We start from the raw sequence: 26,905 nt of genomic DNA, 5'->3' as shown, positions 1-26,905 counted from the left end.
CTAAACCAAAACACAAAAGCTAAAACTATTTTTAACTATATAAAAAAAACAGCAAACACAAATTACGTTCAGGTTTATTTGCTTGCAAATAAAATGGATCTGTACCACAAAAATTTCTGATTACAAAAAAAGATTACACTACTATCTCTATACAGTACTATCTGCAAGTAAATTTTACATTTTATTCGTGTCCACGTCTATATCACAACATTATTCTACCACTTAGTACACACAACCTCTGTACACAGTACAATCATTCAAACAATATCTGTACACCCTAGAATCATTCAAACAATATCTGTACACAGTACAATCATTCAAACAACCTCCGTACACAGTACAATCATTCAGACAACCTCTGTACACAGTACAATCATTCAGACCACCTCTGTACACAGTATCAAACACTTCACCAATACCAACAAGACACTGTATTGTTTGTTGATAAAATCAGCCTAGGTCAATGGTCTCATGTCAGCCTAGGTCAATGGTCTCATGTCAGCCTAGGTCAATGGTCTCACGTCAGCCTAGGTCAATGGTCTCACATCAGCCTAGGTCAATGGTCTCATGTCAGCCTAGGTCAATGGTCTCACGTCAGCCTAGGTCAATGGTCTCACATCAGCCTAGGTCAATGGTCTCATGTCAGCCTAGGTCAATGGTCTCATGTCAGCCTAGGTCAATGGTCTCACGTCAGCCTAGGTCAATGGTCTCACATCAGCCTAGGTCAATGGTCTCACGTCAGCCTAGGTCAATGGTCTCACGTCAGCCTAGGTCAATGGTCTCACATCAGCCTAGGTCAATGGTCTCACGTCAGCCTAGGTCAATGGTCTCATGTCAGCCCTAGTCCTTGTGTCATGATGACCTTTGACTTTTTGTCAGGTTAAAAATAATGTTTGTACATTTGTATGATAAACTTTCATGGTCTAATTCAGCACATTTTAAAAGGTTTGTACATTTGTATGATAAACTTCCAGTCTAATTCTGCACATTTAAAAAATGTCTTTCAAAAAATTCCCTTATAAATTTTTTGTTTCACTATGACTACTGTTGTATCTTTTGGTAAAATCTGGCAAAAAAGAGACTGTGGACAAACTATTCAAGTCTAATCCTCAAAGTGGGAGAGACACCTACTACTAAATAAAACATGCAAGCAAATTCTGTACTTATACTAGACGCAGATCTATCTTGTCCAACTGACAGCTGACATGTCTACATCAACTCTGTACAACTACTGACAGCTGACATGACAGAATTAACTCGACCAGATTAATGGCTGTGGGGTACAGAATCTTTCTCATCAAGGATTTTCTCAGCTGGCTGACTCATGTTGTTGTTGCTGTCAATCGGGCTGCCCATAACAGCACTTTGTTTCTGCCAGAGACTGTAGTACAGGCTGTTGGGGTTGGCTATCAGCTCTGTGTGAGAACCTTTCTCTGCCACTTGGCCTTTGTCCAACACAAGGATCTCATCAGCATCAACAACAGTGGACAAGCGGTGAGCGATGACAATAGTTGTCTTCCCTTGTGTGACGCGCCTCAGAGCTTGAAGGATATTCTAAAAACAGAAGTTTGGCTATTAGAAATACAACGTGCATGCAGAAGTTTGGTTGATGTCAGAAATATGATGACATACGAACAATGTTACAGACAGAATTAAACTCGTATGTGGAGGTACTAGTGTACCAGCACTGACCTGTCCAGTGTACCGGCACTGACCTGCCCAGTGTACCCCACTGACCTGCCCAGTGTACCCCACTGACCTGCTCAGTGTACCCCACTGACCTGCCCAGTGTACCCCACTGACCTGCCCAGTGTACCCCACTGACCTGCCCAGTGTACCCCACTGACCTGCCCCCACTGACCTGCCCAGTGTACCCCACTGACCTGCCCAGTGTACCCCAGTGACCTGCCCAGTGTACCCCCACTGACCTGCCCAGTGTACCCCACTGACCTGCTCAGTGTACCCCACTGACCTGCCCAGTGTACCCCACTGACCTGCCCAGTGTACCCCAGTGACCTGCCCAGTGTACCCCCACTGACCTGCCCAGTGTACCCCACTGACCTGCCCAGTGTACCCCACTGACCTGCCCCCACTGACCTGCCCAGTGTACCCCACTGACCTGCCCAGTGTACCCCACTGACCTGCCCAGTGTACCCCACTGACCTGCCCAGTGTACGCCCACTGACCTGCCCAGTGTACCCCCACTGACCTGCCCAGTGTACCCCCACTGACCTGCCCAGTGTACCCCACTGACCTGCCAGTGTACCCCCACTGACCTGTCCAGTGTACCCCACTGACCTGCCCAGTGTACCCCCACTGACCTGCCCAGTGTACCCCAACTGACCTGCCCAGTGTACCCCCACTGACCTGCCCAGTGTACCCCCACTGACCTGCCCAGTGTACCCCACTGACCTGCCCAGTGTACCCCACTGACCTGCCCAGTGTACCCCCACTGACCTGCCCAGTGTACCCCCACTGACCTGCCCAGTGTACCCCCACTGACCTGCCCAGTGTACCCCCACTGACCTGCCCAGTGTACCCCACTGACCTGCCCCCACTGACCTGCCCAGTGTACCCCCACTGACCTGCCCAGTGTACCCCACTGACCTGCCCAGTGTACCCCAGTGACCTGCCCAGTGTACCCCCACTGACCTGCCCAGTGTACCCCACTGACCTGCTCAGTGTACCCCACTGACCTGCCCAGTGTACCCCACTGACCTGCCCAGTGTACCCCAGTGACCTGCCCAGTGTACCCCCACTGACCTGCCCAGTGTACCCCACTGACCTGCCCCCACTGACCTGCCCAGTGTACCCCACTGACCTGCCCAGTGTACCCCACTGACCTGCCCAGTGTACGCCCACTGACCTGCCCAGTGTACCCCCACTGACCTGCCCAGTGTACCCCCACTGACCTGCCCAGTGTACCCCACTGACCTGCCCAGTGTACCCCCACTGACCTGTCCAGTGTACCCCACTGACCTGCCCAGTGTACCCCCACTGACCTGCCCAGTGTACCCCCACTGACCTGCCCAGTGTACCCCACTGACCTGCCCAGTGTACCCCACTGACCTGCCCAGTGTACCCCCACTGACCTGCCCAGTGTACCCCCACTGACCTGCCCAGTGTACCCCCACTGACCTGCCCAGTGTACCCCCACTGACCTGCCCAGTGTACCCCACTGACCTGCCCCCACTGACCTGCCCAGTGTACCCCACTGACCTGCCCAGTGTACCCCCACTGACCTGCCCAGTGTACCCCCACTGACCTGCCCCCACTGACCTGCCCAGTGTACCCCACTGACCTGCCCAGTGTACCCCCACTGACCTGCCCAGTGTACCCCCACTGACCTGCCCAGTGTACCCCACTGACCTGCCCAGTGTACCCCCACTGACCTGCCCAGTGTACCCCCACTGACCTGCCCAGTGTACCCCACTGACCTGCCCAGTGTACCCCACTGACCTGCCCAGTGTACCCCACTGACCTGCCCAGTGTACCCCACTGACCTGCCCAGTGTACCCCACTGACCTGCCCAGTGTACCCCACTGACCTGCCCAGTGTACCCCCACTGACCTGCCCAGTGTACCCCCACTGACCTGCCCAGTGTACCCCCACTGACCTGCCCAGTGTACCCCCACTGACCTGCCCAGTGTACCCCACTGACCTGCCCAGTGTACCCCCACTGACCTGCCCAGTGTACCCCCACTGACCTGCTCAGTGTAAGGCACTGACCTGCCCAGTGTACCCCACTGACCTGCCCAGTGTACCCCACTGACCTGCCCAGTGTACCCCCACTGACCTGCCCAGTGTACCCCACTGACCTGCCCAGTGTACCCCCACTGACCTGCCCAGTGTACCCCACTGACCTGCTCAGTGTAAGGCACTGACCTGCCCAGTGTACCCCACTGACCTGCCCAGTGTACCCCCACTGACCTGCCCCCACTGACCTGCCCCCACTGACCTGCCCAGTGTACCCTACTGACCTGCCCAGTGTACCCCACTGACCTGCTCAGTGATGGTGTCTAGAGATGACGTGGCCTCATCATACACAACAATCAGGGGGTTCTTCAAGATGGCTCTAGCTATGGCCACCCTCTGCTTCTCACCACCTGACATTCAAAGGGATGATTGTGACTTTAGGTAATCAAAGGGATGATTGTGACTTTAGGTAATCAAAGGGATGATTGTGACTTTAGGTAATCAAAGGGATGATTGTGACTTTAGGTAATCAAAGGGATGATTGTGACTTTAGGTAATCAAAGGGATGATTGTGACTTTAGGTAATCAAAGGGATGATTGTGACTTTAGGTAATCAAAGGGATGATTGTGACTTTAGGTAATCAAAGGGATGATTGTTTCTTGAGGTAATCAAAGGAATGATTGTGACTTTAGGTAATCAAAGGGATGATTGTGACTTTAGGTAATCAAAGGGATGTTTGTGACTTTAGGTAATCAAAGGGATGATTGTGACTTTAGGTAATCAAAGGGATGATTGTGACTTTAGGTAATCAAAGGGATGATTGTTTCTTGAGGTAATCAAAGGAATGATTGTGACTTTAGGTAATCAAAGGGATGATTGTGACTTTAGGTAATCAAAGGGATGTTTGTTTCTTGAGGTAATCAAAGGGATGATTGTGACTTTAGGTAATCAAAGGGATGATTGTGACTTTAGGTAATCAAAGGGATGATTGTGACTTTAGGTAATCAAAGGGATGATGGTTTAGATGTAGAGTATAAAAGGTCTTAATGTAGAGGCTGGGAGGTCTAAAATGTAGAGGCTGGGTGGTCTAAAATGTAGATGCTGGGTGGTATAAAATGTAGAGGCTGGGTGGTCTAAAATGTAGATGCTGGGTGGTATAAAATGTAGAGGCTGGGTGGTCTAAAATGTAGATGCTGGGTGGTATAAAATGTAGATGCTGGGTGGTCTAAAATGTAGATGCTGGGTGGTATAAAATGTAGAGGCTGGGTGGTATAAAATGTAGAGGCTGGGTGGTCTAAAATGTAGATGCTGGGTGGTATAAAATGTAGAGGCTGGGTGGTCTAAAATGTAGATGCTGGGTGGTATAAAATGTAGAGGCTGGGTGGTCTAAAATGTAGATGCTGGGTGGTATAAAATGTAGATGCTGGGTGGTCTAAAATGTAGATGCTGGGTGGTATAAAATGTAGAGGCTGGGTGGTATAAAATGTAGAGGCTGGGTGGTCTAAAATGTAGATGCTGGGTGGTATAAAATGTAGAGGCTGGGTGGTCTAAAATGTAGATGCTGGGTGGTATAAAATGTAGATGCTGGGTGGTCTAAAATGTAGATGCTGGGTGGTATAAAATGTAGAGGCTGGGTGGTATAAAATGTAGATGCTGGGTGGTCTAAAATGTAGAGGCTGGGTGGTCTAAAATGTAGAGGCTGGGTGGTCTAAAATGTAGAGGCTGGGTGGTCTAAAATGTAGAGGCTGGGTGGTCTGACCAGAGAGTTTGAGGCCCCTCTCCCCCACTTGGGTCTGGTACTTGTTGGGGAAGCGGTTCATGATGGTGCTGTGGATCTCTGCCATGTCAGCTGCCCTGTGGACCTCGTCCTCTGTGGCGGTCAGCTTGCCATACACTATGTTGTTGTACACTGTGTCATGGAACAGCACACAATCCTGGGGGAACAGCACAATCATAAGGGACACAATCTTAGAGGAACAACACAATCTTAGTGGGACAGCACAATCTTAGAGGAACAACACAATCTTAGAGGAACAACACAATCTTAGAGGAACAACACAATCTTAGAGGAACAACACAATCTTAGAGGAACAACACAATCTTAGAGGAACAACACCATCTTAGTGGGACAGCACAATCTTAGAGGAACAACACAATCTTAGAGGAACAACACAATCTTAGAGGAACAACACAATCTTAGAGGAACAACACAATCTTAGAGGAACAACACAATCTTAGAGGAACAACACAATCTTAGGGGAACAACACCATCTTAGTGGGACAACACCATCTTAGACACAGATGAACAGACAGCAAGTGAAAGCTTGTACCAACTACCTGTGGGACAACTCCTATAGCTTTACGTAGACTCTCCAGGTCAACTTCCTGTATCTCCTGCCCATTGATCAGAATTTTGCCCTCTTGGGGATCAAAAAATCGATACAAAAGTCTAACAATGGTTGACTTCCTGTATTACAAGAAAAAAGAACTTCTCCAACAAACTATTGTAGTGTCAAACACAGCTCACTAGTACATGATAAAACCTCATTTACACTCCAACTATCCACCACCACAAACCAAGACCTACCCTGATCCACTGCCACCAACCAAGACCTACCCTGATCCACTGCCACCAACCAAGACCTACCCTGATCCACTGCCACCAAGACCTACACTGATCCACCGCCACCAACCAAGACCTACCCTGATCCACTGCCACCAAGACCTACCCTGATCCACTGCCACCAAGACCTACCCTGATTCACTGCCACCAAGACCTACCCTGATCCACTGCCACCAAGACCTACCCTGATTCACTGCCACTAACCAAGACCTACCCTGATCCACTGCCACCAACCAAGACCTACCCTGATCCACTGCCACCAACCAAGACCTACCCTGATCCACTGCCACCAAGACCTACCCTGATTCACTGCCACTAACCAAGACCTACCCTGATCCACTGCCACCAACCAAGACCTACCCTGATCCACTGCCACCAACCAAGACCTACCCTGATCCACTGCCACCAAGACCTACCCTGATCCACTGCCACCAAGACCTACCCTGATCCACTGCCACCAAGACCTACCCTGATCCACTGCCACCAACCAAGACCTACCCTGATCCACTGCCACCAACCAAGACCTACCCTGATCCACTGCCACCAAGACCTACCCTGATCCACTGCCACCAAGACCTACCCTGATCCACTGCCACCAAGACCTACCCCGATTCACTGCCACCAACCAAGACCTACCCTGATCCACTGCCACCAACCAAGACCTACCCTGATCCACTGCCACCAAGACCTACCTTGATCCACTGCCACCAACCAAGACCTACCCTGATCCACTGCCACCAACCAAGACCTAGCCTAATCCACTGCCACCAAGACCTACCCTGATCCACTGCCACCAAGACCTACCCTGATCCACTGCCACCAAGACCTACCCTGATCCACTGCCACCAACCAAGACCTACCCTGATCCACTGCCACCAACCAAGACCTACCCTGATCCACTGCCACCAACCAAGACCACCCTGATCCACTGCCACCAACCAAGACCTACCCTGATCCACTGCCACCAAGACCTACCCTGATCCACTGCCACCAAGACCTACCCTGATCCACTGCCACCAACCAAGACCTACCCTGATCCACTGCCACCAAGACCTACCCTGATCCACTGCCACCAAGACCTACCCTGATCCACTGCCACCAAGACCTACCCTGATCCACTGCCACCAACCAAGACCTACCCTGATCCACTGCCACCAACCAAGACCACCCTGATCCACTGCCACCAACCAAGACCTACCCTGATCCACTGCCACCAAGACCTACCCTGATCCACTGCCACCAAGACCTACCCTGATCCACTGCCACCAAGACCTACCCTGATCCACTGCCACCAAGACCTACCCTGATCCACTGCCACCAACCAAGACCACCCTGATCCACTGCCACCAACCAAGACCTACCCTGATCCACTGCCACCAACCAAGACCACCCTGATCCACTGCCACCAACCAAGACCTACCCTGATCCACTGCCACCAAGACCTACCCTGATCCACTGCCACCAAGACCTACCCTGATCCACTGCCACCAAGACCTACCCTGATCCACTGCCACCAAGACCTACCCTGATCCACTGCCACCAACCAAGACCACCCTGATCCACTGCCACCAACCAAGACCTACCCTGATCCACTGCCACCAACCAAGACCTACCCTGATCCACTGCCACCAACCAAGACCACCCTGATCCACTGCCACCAACCAAGACCTACCCTGATCCACTGCCACCAAGACCTACCCTGATCCACTGCCACCAAGACCTACCCTGATCCACTGCCACCAAGACCTACCCCGATTCACTGCCACCAACCAAGACCTACCCTGATCCACTGCCACCAACCAAGACCTAGCCTAATCCACTGCCACCAAGACCTACCCTGATCCACTGCCACCAAGACCTACCCTGATCCACTGCCACCAAGACCTACCCTGATCCACTGCCACCAACCAAGACCTACCCTGATCCACTGCCACCAACCAAGACCTACCCTGATCCACTGCCACCAACCAAGACCTACCCTGATCCACTGCCACCAACCAAGACCTACCCTGATCCACTGCCACCAAGACCTACCCTGATCCACTGCCACCAAGACCTACCCTGATCCACTGCCATCAAGACCTACCCTGATCCACTGCCACCAAGACCTACCCTGATCCACTGCCACCAACCAAGACCTACCCTGATCCACTGCCACCAAGACCTACCCTAATCCACTGCCACCAAGACCTACCCTGATCCACTGCCACCAAGACCTACCCTGATCCACTGCCACCAAGACCTACCCTGATCCACTGCCACCAAGACCTACCCTGATCCACTGCCACCAAGACCTACCCTGATCCACTGCCACCAAGACCTACCCTGATCCACTGCCACCAACAATGGCGACCTTCTTCCCAGATGGAACTGTGAAATTGAGTCCATTTAAAATTGGGTGACCTCTGACATACTCAAAGTAGACGTCTTGGAAGGTGATGGCTGATTGATGGGGGGCAACTTGTAAAACTGGGGCTTTCAATTTGCTCTAAAGGGAGGGACAGAGAACAGTCAGTGTAAACATATGTAAATCTGGGGCTTTCAATTTGCTCTAAAGGGAGGGACAGAGAACAGTCAGTGTAAACATATGTAAAACTGGGGCTTTCAATTTGCTCTAAAGGGAGGGACAGAGAACAGTCAGTGTAAACATATGTAAATCTGGGGCTTTCAATTTGCTCTAAAGGGAGGGACAGAGAACAGTCAGTGTAAACATATGTAAATCTGGGGCTTTCAATTTGCTCTAAAGGGAGGGACAGAGAACAGTCAGTATAAACATATGTAAATCTGGGGCTTTCAATTTGCTCTAAAGGGAGGGACAGAGAACAGTCAGTATAAACATATGTAAAACTGGGGCTTTCAATTTGCTCTAAAGGGATGGACAGAGAACAGTCAGTATAAACATATGTAAAACTGGGGCTTTCAATTTGCTCTAAAGGGAGGGACAGAGAACAGTCAGTGTAAACATATGTAGAACTGGGGCTTTCAATTTGCTCTAAAGGGAGGGACAGAGAGCAGTCAGTATAAACATATGTAGAACTGGGGCTTTCAATTTGCTCTAAAGGGAGGGACAGAGAACAGTCAGTGTAAACATATGTAAAACTGGGGCTTTCAATTTGCTCTAAAGGGAGGGACAGAGAACAGTCAGTGTAAACATATGACATAGAAAAAATTGTGTTATATTTAGATCTACATACATGACTGATATTTCCAGGATTTTATGGCACCATGATTACCTGGATGTTGGGGGTCATGTTGGATGTTGGGGGTCATGTTGGATGTTGGGGGTCATGTTTACCTGGATACTGGGGTTCATGTGTACTGGATACTGGGGGTCATATCGGATGTTGGGGTCATGTAGGGTGTTAGGGGTCATGTTAACCTGGATGTAGGGGATCATGTTGGATGTTGGGGGTCATGTTAACCTGGATGTAGGGGATCATGTTGCATGTTGGGGGTCATGTTTACCTGGATGTTGGGGTTCATGTTGGATGTTGGGGGTCATGTTTACCAGGCTGGATACTGGGGGTCATGTTGCATGTTGGGGGTCATGTTTACCTGGATGTTGGGGGTCATGTTGGATGTTAGGGGTCATGTTTTCCTGGATACTGGGGGTCATGTTGGATGTTGGGGGTCATGTTGGATGTTAGGGGTCATGTTTTCCTGGATACTGGGGGTCATGTTGGATGTTGGGGTTCATGTTGGATGTTAGGGTTCATGTTTACCAGGCTGGATACTGGGGGTCATGTTGCATGTTGGGGGTCATGTTGGATGTTAGGGGTCATGTTTTCCTGGATACTGGGGGTCATGTTGGATGTTGGGGTTCATGTTGGATGTTAGGGTTCATGTTTACCAGGCTGGATACTGGGGGTCATGTTGCATGTTGGGGGTCATGTTTACCTGGATGTTGGGGTCATGTTGGATGTTGGGGGTCATGTTTACCTGGATACTGGGGGTCATGTTAACCTGGATGTTGGGGTCATGTTGGATGTTGGGGGTCATGTTGGATGTTGGGGGTCATGTTTACCTGGATACTGGGGGTCATGTTAACCTGGATGTCGGGGTCATGTTGGATGTTGGGGTCATGTTTACCTGGATACTGGGGGTCATGTTGGATGTTGGGGGTCATGTTGTATGTTGGGGTCATGTTGTATGTTGGGGGTCATGTTGGATGTTGGGGGGGGGTCATGTTGGATACTGGGGGTCATGTTGGATGTTGGGGTCATGTTGTATGTTGGGGGTCATGTTGGATGTTAGGGTTCATGTTTACCAGGCTGGATACTGGGGGTCATGTTGCATGTTGGGGGTCATGTTGGATGTTAGGGGTCATGTTTTCCTGGATACTGGGGGTCATGTTGGATGTTGGGGTTCATGTTGGATGTTAGGGTTCATGTTTACCAGGCTGGATACTGGGGGTCATGTTGCATGTTGGGGGTCATGTTTACCTGGATGTTGGGGTCATGTTGGATGTTGGGGGTCATGTTTACCTGGATACTGGGGGTCATGTTAACCTGGATGTTGGGGTCATGTTGGATGTTGGGGGTCATGTTGGATGTTGGGGGTCATGTTTACCTGGATGTCGGGGTCATGTTGGATGTTGGGGTCATGTTTACCTGGATACTGGGGGTCATGTTGGATGTTGGGGGTCATGTTGGATGTTGGGGGTCATGTTTACCAGGCTGGATACTGGGGGTCATGTTGCATGTTGGGGGTCATGTTTACCTGGATGTTGGGGTTCATGTTGGATGTTAGTGGTCATGTTTACCTGGATACTGGGGGTCATGTTGGATGTTGGGGTTCATGTTGGATGTTAGGGTTCATGTTTACCAGGCTGGATACTGGGGGTCATGTTGCATGTTGGGGGTCATGTTTACCTGGATGTTGGGGTTCATGTTGGATGTTAGTGGTCATGTTTACCTGGATACTGGGGGTCATGTTGGATACTGGGGGTCATGTTGGATGTTGGGGTTCATGTTGGATGTTAGGGTTCATGTTTACCAGGCTGGATACTGGGGGTCATGTTGCATGTTGGGGGTCATGTTTACCTGGATGTTGGGGTCATGTTGGATGTTGGGGGTCATGTTTACCTGGATACTGGGGGTCATGTTAACCTGGATGTTGGGGTCATGTTGGATGTTGGGGGTCATGTTGGATGTTGGGGGTCATGTTTACCTGGATACTGGGGGTCATGTTAACCTGGATGTCGGGGTCATGTTGGATGTTGGGGTCATGTTTACCTGGATACTGGGGGTCATGTTAACCTGGATGTCGGGGTCATGTTGGATGTTGGGGTCATGTTTACCTGGATACTGGGGGTCATGTTGGATGTTGGGGGTCATGTTGTATGTTGGGGTCATGTTGTATGTTGGGGGTCATGTTGGATGTTGGGGGGGGGGGGGGGGGGTCATGTTGGATACTGGGGGTCATGTTGGATACTGGGAGTCATGTTGGATGTTGGGGTCATGTTGTATGTTGGGGGTCATGTTGGATGTTTTGGGTCATGTTGGATGTTGGGGGTCATGTTGGATGTTTTGGGTCATGTTGGATGTTGGGGGTCATGTTGGATGTTGGGGGTCATGTTGGATGTTGGGGGTCATGTTTACCTGGATACTGGGGGTCATGTTGGATGTTGGGGGTCATGTTTACCTAGATGTTAGGGGTCATGCTTACCTGGATACTGGGGGTCATGTTCAATAGACTGAACATTGTGTGCATGTCTATCAAAGACTGTCGCACCTCCCTGTACACAGAGCCCAGGAAGTTGAGGGGCAGAGAGAGCTGGAACAGAAGTCCATTGACCAGAACAAGGTCGCCTACTGTCATGGTACCTGGGCACAGAGATACAGCTGCTGTTTATGCTGCTCATATTGGGTCAGTTGAGTCTCATGAACCAGTCAACTCATGTCTAGCTGTGTGCAATTGTTTTATTTTGAAAACTGAGTTCTAACACCAATGTAAAAAAACTGGAGTTACCTGCCTTGATGTTGTGACTAAAAAAACTGGAGTTACCTGCCTTGATGTTGTGACTAAAAAAACTGGAGTTACCTGCCTTGATGTTGTGACTAAAAAAACTGGAGTTACCTGCCTTGATGTTGTGACTAAAAAAACTGGAGTTACCTGCCTTGATGTTGTGACTAAAAAAAACTGGAGTTACCTGCCTTGATGTTGTGACTAAAAAAAACTGGAGTTACCTGCCTTGATGTTGTGACTAAAAAAAACTGGAGTTACCTGCCTTGATGTTGTGACTAAAAAAAACTGGAGTTAACTGCCTTGATGTTGTGACTAAAAAAACTGGAGTTACCTGCCATGATGTTGTGACTAAAAAAAACTGGAGTTACCTGCCTTGATGTTGTGACTAAAAAAAATGGAGTTACCTGCCTTGATGTTGTGACTAAAAAAAACTGGAGTTACCTGCCATGATGTTGTGACTTGCCATGATCATCACAGCTGTTAGACCAGCACTAAAAATAGCATTCTGGCCCCAGTTAAGCAATGCCAGACTGACTGTTGTCTTCAATGAAGCATCTTCATATTTTTTTAGCTGCTTGTCATACTTGTTGGCTTCAAACTCTTCATTGTTGAAGTACTGGACAACATTAACAAAAATAAAATTGTCATTGTTGAAGTACTGGACAACATTAACAAAAATAAAATTGTCATTGTTGAAGTACTGGACAACATTAACAAAAATAAAATTGTCATTGTTGAAGTACTAGAAAACATCCCTCACAAAATATACTCTCTACAACTCTCTCTCTCTTTGTGTTAACATTGTAATAATATTGAACTGACTAATGATACAAGAATTGTTTCCATTCCTGGGGGGAGGGAGTAGGATTCATGAAGGGGGGGGGGGGGCAACTTGTCCAACTGGGGCTTTCAATTATCTCTACAGAGGAGAGAACAGTCAGAGGCGTAGCAAGGCCGGGGGTGTGTACCGCATCGGGTGACACCATTTAGGGGGGTGAAAACATGGCAAAAAATTGTAAAATGTACAGAAGAAATTTGCTTTTTTGCCAGTTCCATTAATGATCAATTAAAGTTAAATAGTCTTTTAAGTACAAACCAACAATTATTACAAGAGGGAGGGGGTGACACTATGACGTAAATGTGCTAACTATAGAAAAAGCAATGCTACATACAACTGTATAATTAACATATAGATAAACATCGTTACTATTAAGTCTGCAGTGATTAAAGCTTATAACACATACATGTATGACACTATGAGGCATATATTTAAATTATAGGTCTATGTAGGCACACACACAAATATATATATATATATATATACACACACATACTTTGTTGGGAAGTGCAGCACTGGGTGACACCCGACCTAGTGACGCCAGTGAGTCGGTGTAAACATATGACATGGGAAAAACTAAAAATTTACCTTGACTGTCTCGTAGTTGATGAGAGAGTCAATGGCCTTTGCTCCTGCCTCAGAATCAGCTTTATTCATCATTACACGAAACTTGGTCCTAAAACAAGAAAATATTTGTTTATCATTACACGAAACTTGGTCCTAAAACAAGAAAATATTTGTTTATCATTACACGAAACTTGGTCCTAAAACAAGAAAATATTTGTTTATCATTACACGAAACTTGGTCCTAAAACAAGAAAATATTTGTTTATCATTACACGAAACTTGGTCCTAAAACAAGAAAATATTTGTTTATCATTACACGAAACTTGGTCCTAAAACAAGAAAATATTTGTTTATCATTACACGAAACTTGGTCCTAAAACAAGAAAATATTTGTTTATCATTACACGAAACTTGGTCCTAAAACAAGAAAATATTTGTTTATCATTACACGAAACTTGGTCCTAAAACAAGAAAATATTTGTTTATCATTACACGAAACTTGGTCCTAAAACAAGAAAATATTTGTTTATCATTACACGAAACTTGGTCCTAAAACAAGAAAATATTTGTTTATCATTACACGAAACTTGGTCCTAAAACAAGAAAATATTTGTTTATCATTACACGAAACTTGGTCCTAAAACAAGAAAATATTTGTTTATCATTACACGAAACTTGGTCCTAAAACAAGAAAATATTTGTTTATCATTACACGAAACTTGGTCCTAAAACAAGAAAATATTTGTTTATCATTACACGAAACTTGGTCCTAAAACAAGAAAATATTTGTTTATCATTACACGAAACTTGGTCCTAAAACAAGAAAATATTTGTTTATCATTACACGAAACTTGGTCCTAAAACAAGAAAATATTTGTTTATCATTACACGAAACTTGGTCCTAAAACAAGTAAATATTTGTTTATCATTACACGAAACTTGGTCCTAAAACAAGAAAATATTTGTTTATCATTACACGAAACTTGGTCCCTTGTGTGGGATGCATGGTGTGTGTGTGTGGAGAGTGTCCCTTGTGTGGGATGTATGTAGCACTTACCTCCACTGCGTGATGGCCAGGGTAAACACAGCGTAGGAGGCCACACAGCCGAGGGTAACCAGAGCAAACTTGCCACCACACTTGTAGTACTGGGAGACCAGAGGGCAACATTTTTTATTGGTTGGGCTCACCATCTACATACACTTTACAACACTTGCAATAAAAATTGAACAAGGTCAAAGATTTCTCTCAAACAAACATCACAATGATAGTTTACATGAGGTCAAAGATTTCTCTCAAACAAACATCACAATGAGAGTTTACATGAGGTCAAAGATTTCTCTCAAACAAACATCACAATGAGAGTTTACATGACGTCAAAGATTTCTCTCAAACAAACATCACAATGAGAGTTTACATGAGGTCAAAGATTTCTCTCAAACATCACAATGAGAGTTTACATGAGGTCAAAGATTTCTCTCAAACATCACAATGAGAGTTTACATGAGGTCAACTTACCAAAACAGAGCTAACAAAAGCCACTTCCAGAATTGTAGGAGCCACATTGAACACTAAAGCACTTAACACAAAGTTGATACCCCTGAGGGGAGAGGAAAAACATTTTCAATAAGTAATGCTAGCAGGGCTGTATGCTAGCAGGGCTGTATGCTAGCAGGGCTGTAGGCTAGCAGGGCTGTAGGCTAGCAGGGCTGTATGCTAGCAGGGCTGTATGCTAGCAGGGCTGTATGCCAGCAGGGCTGTATGCTAGCAGGACTGTATGCCAGCAGGGCTGTAGGCTAGCAGGGCTGTAGGCTAGCAGGGCTGTATGCTAGCAGGGCTGTATGCTAGCAGGGCTGTATGCTAGCAGGGCTGTATGCTAGCAGGGCTGTATGCTAGCAGGGCTGTATGCTAGCAGGGCTGTATGCTAGCAGGACTGTATGCCAGCAGGGCTGTATGCCAGCAGGGCTGTATGCTAGCAGGGCTGTATGCTAGCAGGGCTGTATGCTAGCAGGGCTGTATGCTAGCAGGGCTGTATGCTAGCAGGGCTGTATGCTAGCAGGGCTGTAGGCTAGCAGGACTGTATGCCAGCAGGACTGTATCCTAGCAGGACTGTATGCTAGCAGGACTGTATGCCAGCAGGGCTGTATGCTAGCAGGGCTGTATGCTAGCAGGGCTGTATGCTAGCAGGGCTGTAGGCTAGCAGGGCTGTAGGCTAGCAGGGCTGTATGCTAGCAGGGCTGTATGCTAGCAGGACTGTATGCTAGCAGGGCTGTATGCTAGCAGGGCTGTAGGCTAGCAGGGCTGTATGCTAGCAGGGCTGTATGCTAGCAGGGCTGTATGCTAGCAGGGCTGTATGCCAGCAGGGCTGTATGCTAGCAGGACTGTATGCTAGCAGGACTGTAGGCTAGCAGGGCTGTATGCTAGCAGGGCTGTATGCTAGCAGGGCTGTATGCTAGCATGACTGTATGCTAGCAGGACTGTATGCTAGCAGGGCTGTATGCTAGCAGGACTGTATGCTAGCAGGGCTGTATGCTAGCAGGACTGTATGCTAGCAGGGCTGTATGCTAGCAGGGCTGTATGCCAGCAGGGCTGTATGCTAGCAGGACTGTATGCTAGCAGGGCTGTATGCTAGCAGGACTGTATGCTAGCAGGACTGTATGCCAGCAGGGCTGTATGCTAGCAGGGCTGTATGCTAGCAGGACTGTATGCTAGGAGGACTGTATGCTAGCAGGACTGTATGGCTGTATGCCAGCAGGGCTGTATGCTAGCAGGACTGTATGCTAGGAGGACTGTAGGCTAGCAGGGCTGTATGCTAGCAGGGCTGTATGCTAGCAGGACTGTATGCTAGGAGGACTGTATGCTAGCAGGACTGTATGGCTGTATGCCAGCAGGGCTGTATGCTAGCAGGACTGTATGCTAGGAGGACTGTATGCTAGCAGGACTGTATGCTAGGAGGGCTGTATGCTAGCAGGACTGTATGCTGGCAGGGCTGTATGCTAGCAGGACTGTATGCTAGCAGGGCTATGGCTAATGCATGCTAGCTAAACTGTTGGCTATAATACGCTGGCTAGATTGTTGGCTAAAGCAGTATGCTACACAAGACATGAGCTAAAAATGAACTTACCTGGTCCCGCGGTCAATAGCTTTAGACAAGGCACCAGTCTGACGGGACAGATGAAAGCTTAGGTCCATGGAATGTAAATGTAAGAACACGTTTCTGCCCACCTTACGTATGGAGCTCTGAGCTACTTTAGCAAACACAGCATTTCGTAATTCATTGAAGGCCGCAGCTCCTGTCCTGGCCAACCCATCTGCAAGTCAAGATTGTCTGGTATACATTTGTAGATTGGTATACATTTGTAGATTGGTATACATTTGTAGATTGGTATACATTTGTAGATTGGTATACATTTGTAGATTGGTATACATTTGTAGATTGGTATACATTTGTAGATTGGTATACATTTGTAGATTGGTATACATTTGTAGATTGGTATACATTTGTAGATTGGTTTACATTTGTAGATTGGTATACATTTGTAGATTGGTATACATTTGTAGATTGGTAGATTATTTGGTATAGATTTGTTTTATTTTGTAGATTGCGTGGTTAACATTTACAGATTGTGTGGAATACATGATACACTGGAAAGATGGTAATATCAAAACAAGGATCCAGAAGTAAAAATGTGTTACCTACACCCTAACATAATAGCAAAGGCAACAGTGAAAATGGTTTTGCTTGGGTCCTCCAAGCCGAGCCAGTTGGCTGGTGTGTTGAGATAATCCACGCCTTGTTTAAAGATGAAAGGAACTGAGACATTGATCACCTGTCCAGAAATCAAATCAACAGCTGCCATTTAATTAGATAATCAAAGATGAAAGTCCTAACTAACTGATGTCATGGTAATTCTTTGATCACACATGGAGGCTATAAAGCTTTTTGCTGGTTATCTAAAAACCATTAACTCTAACACTAAATCTTATCCTAATCCTAAGCAAAGCCAAAAAACTTGAAATGTCTCTGTGTTGGAAGTGCCTGTTGACACTTGTCCAACTTGTTGCTAAGACATTTTTATACATCTGACTTACCTTTGCTCCAACTAGCAAGCCTAAGGCAACAATAACACGAAGACGAAAAGCAAGGTTGTTTTTAGGCCAGATGTAAACCAACATTGCTTTGACCATGTCTATATAAGCAACTGGTTTGGCACCAGCTATTCCAATCTCATTAGGGGAAAGGTTGGAGGCTCCAGGATGCCAATTTCTTTTCTGGAACCAGAACTTGCCCAGAATCTGAATAGCAAGGAATAAATATCTGTGTAAAGTGTACAAGCAGAGAACAAAGTTTGTAATTCTAAAGCCCTACAGGTTGTGTAGCATGTTTCAGGGCATCAGATCAATAAAACTACCTGCTACTGTATCAGCACAGAATAAAATTCATGTGTCTTGATGAAAACTTACTCTTCTAAATAAAATAAAATGCATGTGTCTTGATGAAAACTTACTCTTCTAAATAAAATAAAATTCATGTGTCTTGATGAAAACTTACTCTTCTAAATAAAATAAAATTCATGTGTCTTGATGAAAACTTACTCTTCTAAATAAAAAAAAATTCAAGTGTCTTGATGAAAACTTACTCTTCTAAATAAAATAAAATTCATGTGTCTTGATGAAAACTTACTCTTCTAAATAAAATAAAATTCATGTGTCTTGATGAAAACTTACTCTTCTAAATAAAATAAAATTCATGTGTCTTGATGAAAACTTACTCTTCTAAATAAAATAAAATTCATGTGTCTTGATGAAAACTTACTCTTCTAAATAAAATAAAATTCATGTGTCTTGATGAAAACTTACTCTTCTAAATAAAATAAAATTCATGTGTCTTGATGAAAACTTACTCTTCTAAATAAAATAAAATTCATGTGTCTTGATGAAAACTTACTCTTCTAAATAAAATAAAATTCATGTGTCTTGATGAAAACTTACTCTTCTAAATAAAATAAAATTCATGTGTCTTGATGAAAACTTACTCTTCTAAATAAAATAAAATTCATGAGTCTTGATGAAAACTTACTCTTCTAAATAAAATAAAATTCATGAGTCTTGATGAAAACTTACTCTTCTAAATAAAATAAAATTCATGTGTCTTGATGAAAACTTACTCTTCTAAATAAAATAAAATTCATGTGTCTTGATGAAAACTTACTCTTCTAAATAAAATAAAATTCATGTGTCTTGATGAAAACTTACTCTTCTAAATAAAATAAAATTCATGTGTCTTGATGAAAACTTACTCTTCTAAATAAAATAAAATTCATTTGTCTTGATGAAAACTTACTCTTCTAAATAAAATAAAATTCATGAGTCTTGATGAAAACTTACTCTTCTAAATAAAATAAAATTCATGTGTCTTGATGAAAACTTACTCTTCTAAATAAAATAAAATGCATGTGTCTTGATGAAAACTTACTCTTCTAAATAAAATAAAATGCATGTGTCTTGATGAAAACTTACTCTTCTAAATAAAATAAAATTCATGTGTCTTGATGAAAACTTACTCTTCTAAATAAAATAAAATTCATGTGTCTTTATGAAAACTTACTCTTCTAAATAAAATAAAATTCATGAGTCTTGATGAAAACTTACTCTTCTAAATAAAATAAAATTCATGAGTCTTGATGAAAACTTACTCTTCTAAATAAAATAAAATTCATGTGTCTTGATGAAAACTTACTCTTCTAAATAAAATAAAATTCATGTGTCTTGATGAAAACTTACTCTTCTAAATAAAATAAAATTCATGTGTCTTGATGAAAACTTACTCTTCTAAATAAAATAAAATTCAAGTGTCTTGATGAAAACTTACTCTTCTAAATAAAATAAAATTCATGTGTCTTGATGAAAACTTACTCTTCTAAATAAAATAAAATTCATGTGTCTTGATGAAAACTTACTCTTCTAAATAAAATAAAATTCATGTGTCTTGATGAAAACTTACTCTTCTAAATAAATTAAAATTCATGTGTCTTGATGAAAACTTACTCTTCTAAATAAAATAAAATTCATGTGTCTTGATGAAAACTTACTCTTCTAAATAAAATAAAATGCATGTGTCTTGATGAAAACTTACTCTTCTAAATAAAATAAAATTCATGTGTCTTGATGAAAACTTACTCTTCTAAATAAAATAAAATTCATGTGTCTTGATGAAAACTTACTCTTCTAAATAAATTAAAATTCATGTGTCTTGATGAAAACTTACTCTTCTAAATAAAATAAAATTCATGTGTCTTGATGAAAACTTACTCTTCTAAATAAAATAAAATGCATGTGTCTTGATGAAAACTTACTCTTCTAAATAAAGAAACTTCTGGAACACCTGGGATTCTCTGATGCTCATTTTTACTTGCAAACTGTTTGCTCTGGAAAATGTAGATTTCAATTTTTACAAATTTTTTCAAAGTTGTGTACATGGTTAAGATACTATGAAGGTACAAGACTATGTGGGAGTGGTGTGTGGGCCTATTTAAATGAGATTTTTTTTATTATTGTTTTGGGCAACAAGCCCAGCAGCTGGTTGGGCCCAGGGAATTTGTTCTGCTAAGGATGGAGGGACTTGGATGACGTAGATTTTGAGGCACTAAAAACGAGAGTTTTCTGCCCATACCGAGTTTCGTCGATTTAGCCGTGCGGTCGCGGGTGATGATCGAAAAAAAATGTTTTTATTATAAATCGCCGATGCTACTAATAATTTGATGACTGATTCTGAAAAACAAATGGATTTCATATGTTACGGTATTTTTGTTTTGAGATTTTGTTGAAGGTGAAAACGGATTTTTGGAGCCAAACTTTGGCTACGTAAAACTCTTTGTACCATAAAAACTTACTAACAACGAAGGCCAATAAAAAGCCCTCCGACCATAATCACCATTTTTCTTTATGTGTGTAAATTTTCATAATGTTAATCGATAGCAAGGTATTTTTTTATAAATAGTTTAGAAAGTATAGGCTTAAGCCATTTTACGACTACCGGGAAAGACAGAGGTTAAAACCGGAAGTGTACTTGTGTTGTTAATGACGCCATTGCTCTCAATTGAATTGATTTGTAAATCCAGCAACATCCACACGAATCTGACTTTAAAATCATTTTAAATTATAGAATTATATTTTATATTGATAAAACTATGATTTTTTGTTGACTTTGTGCGCATATTTTCTATTTAGATTCATTTTTTTTGTAATTTTGAGTTAGATCTAAAAATAGATTTCTGCGAAATTTTTCAAGTTGAATTATTGTTTCATTTTAATTGTATGGCCTAGATATAGATCTAGATCTATGTTGTTCTTGAATGAGTTCTGTATTTTATATTAGCTATCATTATAGTAACTTGTGTACTTTCCACATTTTTCTTAAATTTTAAAGCTTGATATAGATCTAGAATCTAATATAAAATTCCATTTGCCTATCATTTGGTCTATAAAATATAAACCAATAGGGTAATTCTATATTAAACATTTAGCCTTTTGATTGCTTTTCAAGCGAATTTTTATTACCAATATTACTAATATTCAAACATGTTAGTAGTCCTATATTTTCGTTATAGCTCTAGGACTTTGTTCGTTTTAGATTTATTACTAAATTACTACAATCCTTGTACAATGTTCTGTCTTCATCTGTAGGCCTATTTGAAGTACATATGATACTACTGTATTTTTGCTGTAGTATACATCTCAGTTGCTTTTTTACTAGTCTTGGCCCTAGATAAAATGTACCAGTTCAGCAAGGGGATAGAGAATCAAAAGATGTGGATCTACTCATAAGCAACTTCAATGAAGGAGAAATAGGTCCACTTAAGAATGGATGTTGCTGGTTTTTATTACAGTTCTAAAAGCTATCAGCCAGAGGAGACACAGCTTCAGTAGATGTTTAATCAGATTTCATTTTTAAATCATTGATGGTGTTATTTTTTAAAGTAAAAAAGTGATACAAGCTAATAGACTTAAACATGTTATCCACACAGCATGAGATGTCACTTAAATATATGACACATGTTTCTAAATTATAAAACTTACCTTTAACATTAAATGGTGATCTTTACTCCACCAATAAAAAAATCATTTCAATTATTAAATTATTTGTTCAACAATAATTGTAAATTAAATTATATCAATTCTATGATAACATACACATAACATGGATGAAATATCATGCATATTGACAACATTTAGATACAATTTTAGTTATCTAAAATCAGTTTAGCATTGTACTTCTTTCTTGCAAAAAAGTAGTTGCGCAGAACAAAAATGACTTTTTAAATTTGACCAACATTGTAACAAAACCACATAAGCTAAGTGAAATATTTTTTCTTTGTGTGGATGTATACAATGTTGGCACCAATTAGGCCAATTTTCATTAAGATATTCCATATAATAAAAATTTGGCAACAGATTATGTGTTGCCCATAGCAGAATTTATTGTTTAAAATTAAGGGGGGTATATGAGTTTAAACCCCTTTTTCATTGAATAAAATATTTTTAAAATCAAATTTGAACAAAGGAAATATCAAAGTATATAATAACCTTCATGTTTACAATATTTCTTGCATATAAGCAAAGTAATCTAAAATCAGCTCAACATTGTACTTCTTTCTTGCAAAAAAAGTAGTTGCACAGAATAAAAATGACTTTTTTATTTTGTCCAACATTGTAATAAAACCACATAAGCTAAGTAAAATATTTTGACTTTCTGTTAATGTATACAGTGTTGGCACTATTCAGGCCAATTTTCAGTAAGATATTCCATATAATAAAAATTTGGCAACAGATTGTGTGTAGCCTATCAAAGACGCTTATTCAAAAATTTTAGGGGGGTGACCCTCTTTGTTAACATTATTTTTTATGATCATTCTCATCCAATTCAATTATTTTTATCTTACTCTTTTACTGATATCATAAGCTTGATCTTAGTGAATTTTCATTAAAAAATACCTGCTATTTAAAAAGTTACAGAGATTTTAGTTCGCATCCAAAAAAGTAGGGAAGCAAAAAATTGAGAAAACCCCATAGTAAAAAAACCCGAAAATTAAATACATTAAAAATTCATAACTTCGTAACCGTTTGAGCTAAAATTAAAATAAAAGTATCTTTGTTCTTGTCTAAATGAGCTCTATAAACTGGTGCTACTACATTTTTTATTTTTTTAAAAATGAAATTTCATCCAAGTCCCTACTTTTATTTAAAAGTAAATATTGTCCCTAATTTTAATAAGGCTTATAAACTATTATAGTTTACTGAGTATTACAGACAAAGTTTTTATGGGAGTGTTGGTAATAGTAGGCCTATTGCCATTACCAGTGTCAGATTTCCAAAAATAGGTAGTTACTTGTTAGAAATATTCAGCTATGGCCAGAAATTACTCTAATAGTAAATTATTTAGTGTTCATTTGGGCAGAGCTATGCTAAGGACATTTTAGTATACTTGTATATTGTATATAGTTGTAAGACTTAGGTCAGGTCAGCTGCTAAATTGTATATACTTGACTTGGGGTTGTAAGGTCAGGTCAGGGCTCGGTAGCATTGAAATTTAACTGTGTGGCTTCACTTTCAATAATTTTTGCTTTGGCCCTAATCACCTAATACTAGAATTTACTAGATTCTAGATCTAGAGTATTCTAACTAATATAATATTTAGAATATAAATATACATTCTAAATCTAATCTAGTCTGATCTTCTACTCTACACTCTCAAGTCTCAGTACACAGAGTACTCACTGTTTGCATCCACTGATATTTTTTAGTCTTGCCATTATTAAAAAATAAATTTGGTTTAACTTTAATATGTCCCCTTAACGCAGAAAAATTTCTTATAAAAATGCGAGAAATAATTGAAGGTCTTCCAAAGAAATGTTTGACATTAGGGACCTTAGTGGCATTACGTGCCACTGTTAAAAACACGGCCATTATATTTATATAAATCTACTAAATCTAACTACAAAAGTTTTCAGCATTGTCTCCCTTAGACCTATTTCAACTGTCTAGTTGCCGTACCTCGTCAAAAAAATCGAGTAATGTTTGCAATCATTTATAATTTAATATGGCTGAGATCAGTGACGGAACTTTTTTTTTAAAAAGCCTCTTCCCCCCCCCTTCCAAAAATTTTTGTGCGTGTTAGGCCTAGTGTCCGTTACAAAAATTAATTCTTCTATTTAGAGATGAAATAAGCTAAATATTAAGTTACATTTTGAGCTCTGTTTATCACACACATTATTTGAATTTAGATTTTAGATGGTTTATGTATGGCATGTGTATGCAACTGTGACTTGTAAGAAAGTTTTAGGACCACCTCTGTAAGATGAACATCGGCAGTGTTGATATTTCTCTGCCCTCCAACTAGACAGTCTACTTTTTTTCCAAATAACCACTTTCACATCACTGTCTTTGAGTTACAGTTAAAAATTCAAAATAGAGATGATTTTAATACTTCAATACATTGCTAGTTGATAACAAACAATAGCATCTAGATCTATCTAGGTGAAAGTCGTTTACTGTGAGTTGTTCTGTCCGCAGATTTTGGGTTTCCTAAAGTCTGCAGCCAACAACATTGAAGTTAGTGACTATGGAAGAAAATTCTACAAATCTTATAGTATGAAAGCACAATCATCAAGGACAATTTTATTTTTGATACTTTAAAAAAAATTAAGAAAAATTTGATGATTTCTTATTAATAAACATACTTGCTGGCTTGGGGCCCGCTATTAGCTACACCCCCCCCCCCCTTAATTTAGCTATGTAAATGAAAGTAATAGACCTAAGCAGTTTGAAGATTTGGCAACATTTTCCCACTACTTTGTTCAGTGTCTTTTTATTTTACATTATGTACAGACCTGTTAAACATGGCTCAGTTAAACAATGCTTCTGGCTCAACGTGACTGACATTGGTGTCCCAATGGTGTTTTTCTAGTAGACAGTAGGCATTTCTGTATTGTCATTCAGCTTTAAGCTTCTAAGTGTTTTTGTGCTAGATATTTTTGAACTATTATGGTCTATAAGACTATTCTTCAACTGTGGAGCTGCAGATGGTTTGTTTTTCAGTATTTATAAAACAGCCAAATGCAAACAGCCATAGAATCCTTGCTCCCTATACTGGTAATGATGACTATGATCGGACCATCCCTACAGTGGTGATGATGGGACCATCCCTACAGTGGTGATGATGTGACCATCCCTACAGTGGTGATGATGGGACCATCCCTACAGTGGTGATGATGGGACCATCCCTACAGTGGTGATGATGTGACCATCCCTAGTGGTGATGATGACTATGATGTGACCATCCCTACAGTGGTGATGATGTGACCATCCCTACAGTGGTGATGATGTGACCATCCCTACAGTGGTGATGATGTGACCATCCCTACAGTGGTGATGATGTGACCATCCCTAGTGGTGATGATGACTATGATGTGACCATCCCTACAGTGGTGATGATGTGACCATCCCTACAGTGGTGATGATGTGACCATCCCTATTGATAACACTAATAATAGGTATTCTAAATGAGCCGAAAAATTTAAGCCGGTTTTAAAATTTTTTGGTCGCGTTGCGGCATCGCGCGGCGGTCCGACCCCATAACACATACGCAATTAGAAACCACTGATTTAGAAAGAAGAATGGTAGCTCTTTAAGATGGTATAACTTTACCAGCTGTATAATATAATTAAATGCTAAAAATGTTCAATTTAAAATTTTAAAATGATTTTTTTCCATGAAAAAATAATTTTACAGCCGCCAAAGTTATATATTCCGAAAGGGCATCCAATTTGCCATAAAACTGTTACGATTTAATGAACACTCCATGTATGGGGTCGGACCGCAGTAAATGAAACCAATGTATACAAATCGCGACGACCCGCATCTAAATTTCGCCGGCTTGAGTCAAGATTTTGTTGAATTCCGGAACACCCGACCTCGGTTCAGAGCAAGATTTTGTGTTTATTCGTTGATTACAGTGGATTTAAAAACACGTGCAGGTAAGTTGAATGCACATTATATTACTAGCTATATTCTATTTATTTATGATTAACTGCTGCTTTAATACATTTGAATATTAGTGTCCGCTTATCGGTAATTGCTCCACGCTTAAAAAAAAATGTCCCAAAAAATTATCTAGCCTGTTTTAAAAGTCAGTTGTATTTAATTTATGGTCACTGAAATAAAAAAGGAATGCACAATTAAATCAAAAAGATGTTTAAAAGGATGATAGAATTTAATTTGTTTTAGTAAATTATGTTAGTTAATAACATCGGCCGATTAAACTATCAATATTTTGTCGATATTTCAAGCCGATTGTCCGCCATGTTTTTTTTTTACTTTCTCGTAGTGTTGGGTTCAACTATTATATTACCGCAGCGGTTAACAGCATACTTTCAATTTATTGTAGCATTGTTTTTTTTTTTTGTCTTTCCTAGTTTAATAGTTAACTATTCTATATATGAGCAGTAGTTACATTAAATTTAGAATATTACGATCTTTTACATTTTTTTATCTCTAGATTTATTGTAAAGACGACTTAAAATAAAATGTAGCCCCCCTTCCATAATAGTTTAGTCCAAAGTTGTTTCTAGATTTAGTCTAGATCTACTTAAATTAGTTAGGTTCACTATTGCTTTCATGTTAATATTTAGATCTAGTAGTAGAACTATCTATAGTGCTTACATTTAATATCTAAAAAGCATTGAGCAGCCTTACTTTTAATATTATTATTATTCTATTTACAGAGCAAGATATTAGCATAAAAGAAAGGGGAAACTCATTGGCCTACCAAAAATTTTGTATTGTTGTGAAAGCAACAACAGGACTCCTGAATACTTTTGAAGGAAACCATATGTCAAATGTTAGTATTGTATGCACTTTGCTTATTATTTATAATGATGTAATGTTACATGATTGATATCTAAGTTGGTATAAAGATATACAGGCCTGCTATTTTATTATATATAAGTCAGTATATTTGAAATGCTAATTAATTGTTTTTATTCACAGACATTTTCTATACTCTGGACCAATGGAAGGATCCCTTACTCTTACTGGATTCCATAATTTGATCTGTAACCTTGAAGAAGACAAACTCAACCAGGATATTGACTATTAATTACAATGCTACCCAACCTCATAGAGAACTTTCCCAATCAGGATATTGACCTGTCTTTT

General features: G+C 41.7%; 2 protein-coding genes across 2 annotated transcripts; one reads left to right on the top strand and one right to left on the bottom strand.

Moving 5' to 3' along the window:
- Positions 1 to 1,054: 1,054 nt before the first annotated feature.
- On the bottom strand, positions 1,055 to 23,690 carry LOC131939553 (iron-sulfur clusters transporter ABCB7, mitochondrial). The gene is made up of 15 exons (XM_059297934.1): positions 23,468 to 23,690; positions 20,047 to 20,118; positions 17,783 to 17,986; positions 17,391 to 17,520; positions 16,815 to 17,001; positions 15,209 to 15,290; positions 14,750 to 14,838; positions 13,714 to 13,801; positions 12,729 to 12,903; positions 11,988 to 12,145; positions 8,645 to 8,808; positions 6,035 to 6,164; positions 5,457 to 5,631; positions 4,003 to 4,106; positions 1,055 to 1,554 (listed from the first exon to the last, which is right to left on the bottom strand). The coding sequence occupies exons 1-15, from the start codon at positions 23,654 to 23,656 to the stop codon at positions 1,267 to 1,269; spliced, it is 2,235 nt and encodes a 744-aa protein (XP_059153917.1). The 5' UTR covers positions 23,657 to 23,690; the 3' UTR covers positions 1,055 to 1,266.
- Positions 23,691 to 25,251: 1,561 nt separating this feature from the next.
- On the top strand, positions 25,252 to 26,794 carry LOC131939564 (uncharacterized). The gene is made up of 3 exons (XM_059297957.1): positions 25,252 to 25,725; positions 26,473 to 26,588; positions 26,738 to 26,794. The coding sequence occupies exons 1-3, from the start codon at positions 25,575 to 25,577 to the stop codon at positions 26,792 to 26,794; spliced, it is 324 nt and encodes a 107-aa protein (XP_059153940.1). The 5' UTR covers positions 25,252 to 25,574.
- The last annotated feature ends 111 nt before the right edge of the window (positions 26,795 to 26,905 follow it).

Source organism: Physella acuta, unplaced genomic scaffold (genome assembly GCF_028476545.2).
Source record: "Physella acuta isolate Inbredline_101_S28 unplaced genomic scaffold, ASM2847654v3 ptg000283l, whole genome shotgun sequence".
In the NCBI taxonomy this organism is placed as follows: domain Eukaryota; kingdom Metazoa; phylum Mollusca; class Gastropoda; family Physidae; genus Physella; species Physella acuta.
The sequence above is the reverse complement of the archived record's forward strand: the minus strand, read 5'-3'. Positions and strand labels throughout refer to the sequence as shown.

Coding starts and splice junctions, on each gene's coding strand:
- LOC131939564 (XM_059297957.1), top strand. CDS start 25,575: ATGAAACCAATGTATACAAATCGCGACGACCCGCATCTAAATTTCGCC. Junction 25,726..26,472: donor GGATTTAAAAACACGTGCAG/GTAAGTTGAATG, acceptor TTCTATTTACAG/AGCAAGATATTAGCATAAAA. Junction 26,589..26,737: donor AAGGAAACCATATGTCAAAT/GTTAGTATTGTA, acceptor TTTTATTCACAG/ACATTTTCTATACTCTGGAC.
- LOC131939553 (XM_059297934.1), bottom strand. CDS start 23,656: ATGGCCGTGTTTTTAACAGTGGCACGTAATGCCACTAAGGTCCCTAAT. Junction 14,839..15,208: donor CTTTTGTTAGCTCTGTTTTG/GTAAGTTGACCT, acceptor CTGGTCTCCCAG/TACTACAAGTGTGGTGGCAA. Junction 6,165..8,644: donor GTTGGTGGCAGTGGATCAGG/GTAGGTCTTGGT, acceptor CTTGTAATACAG/GAAGTCAACCATTGTTAGAC.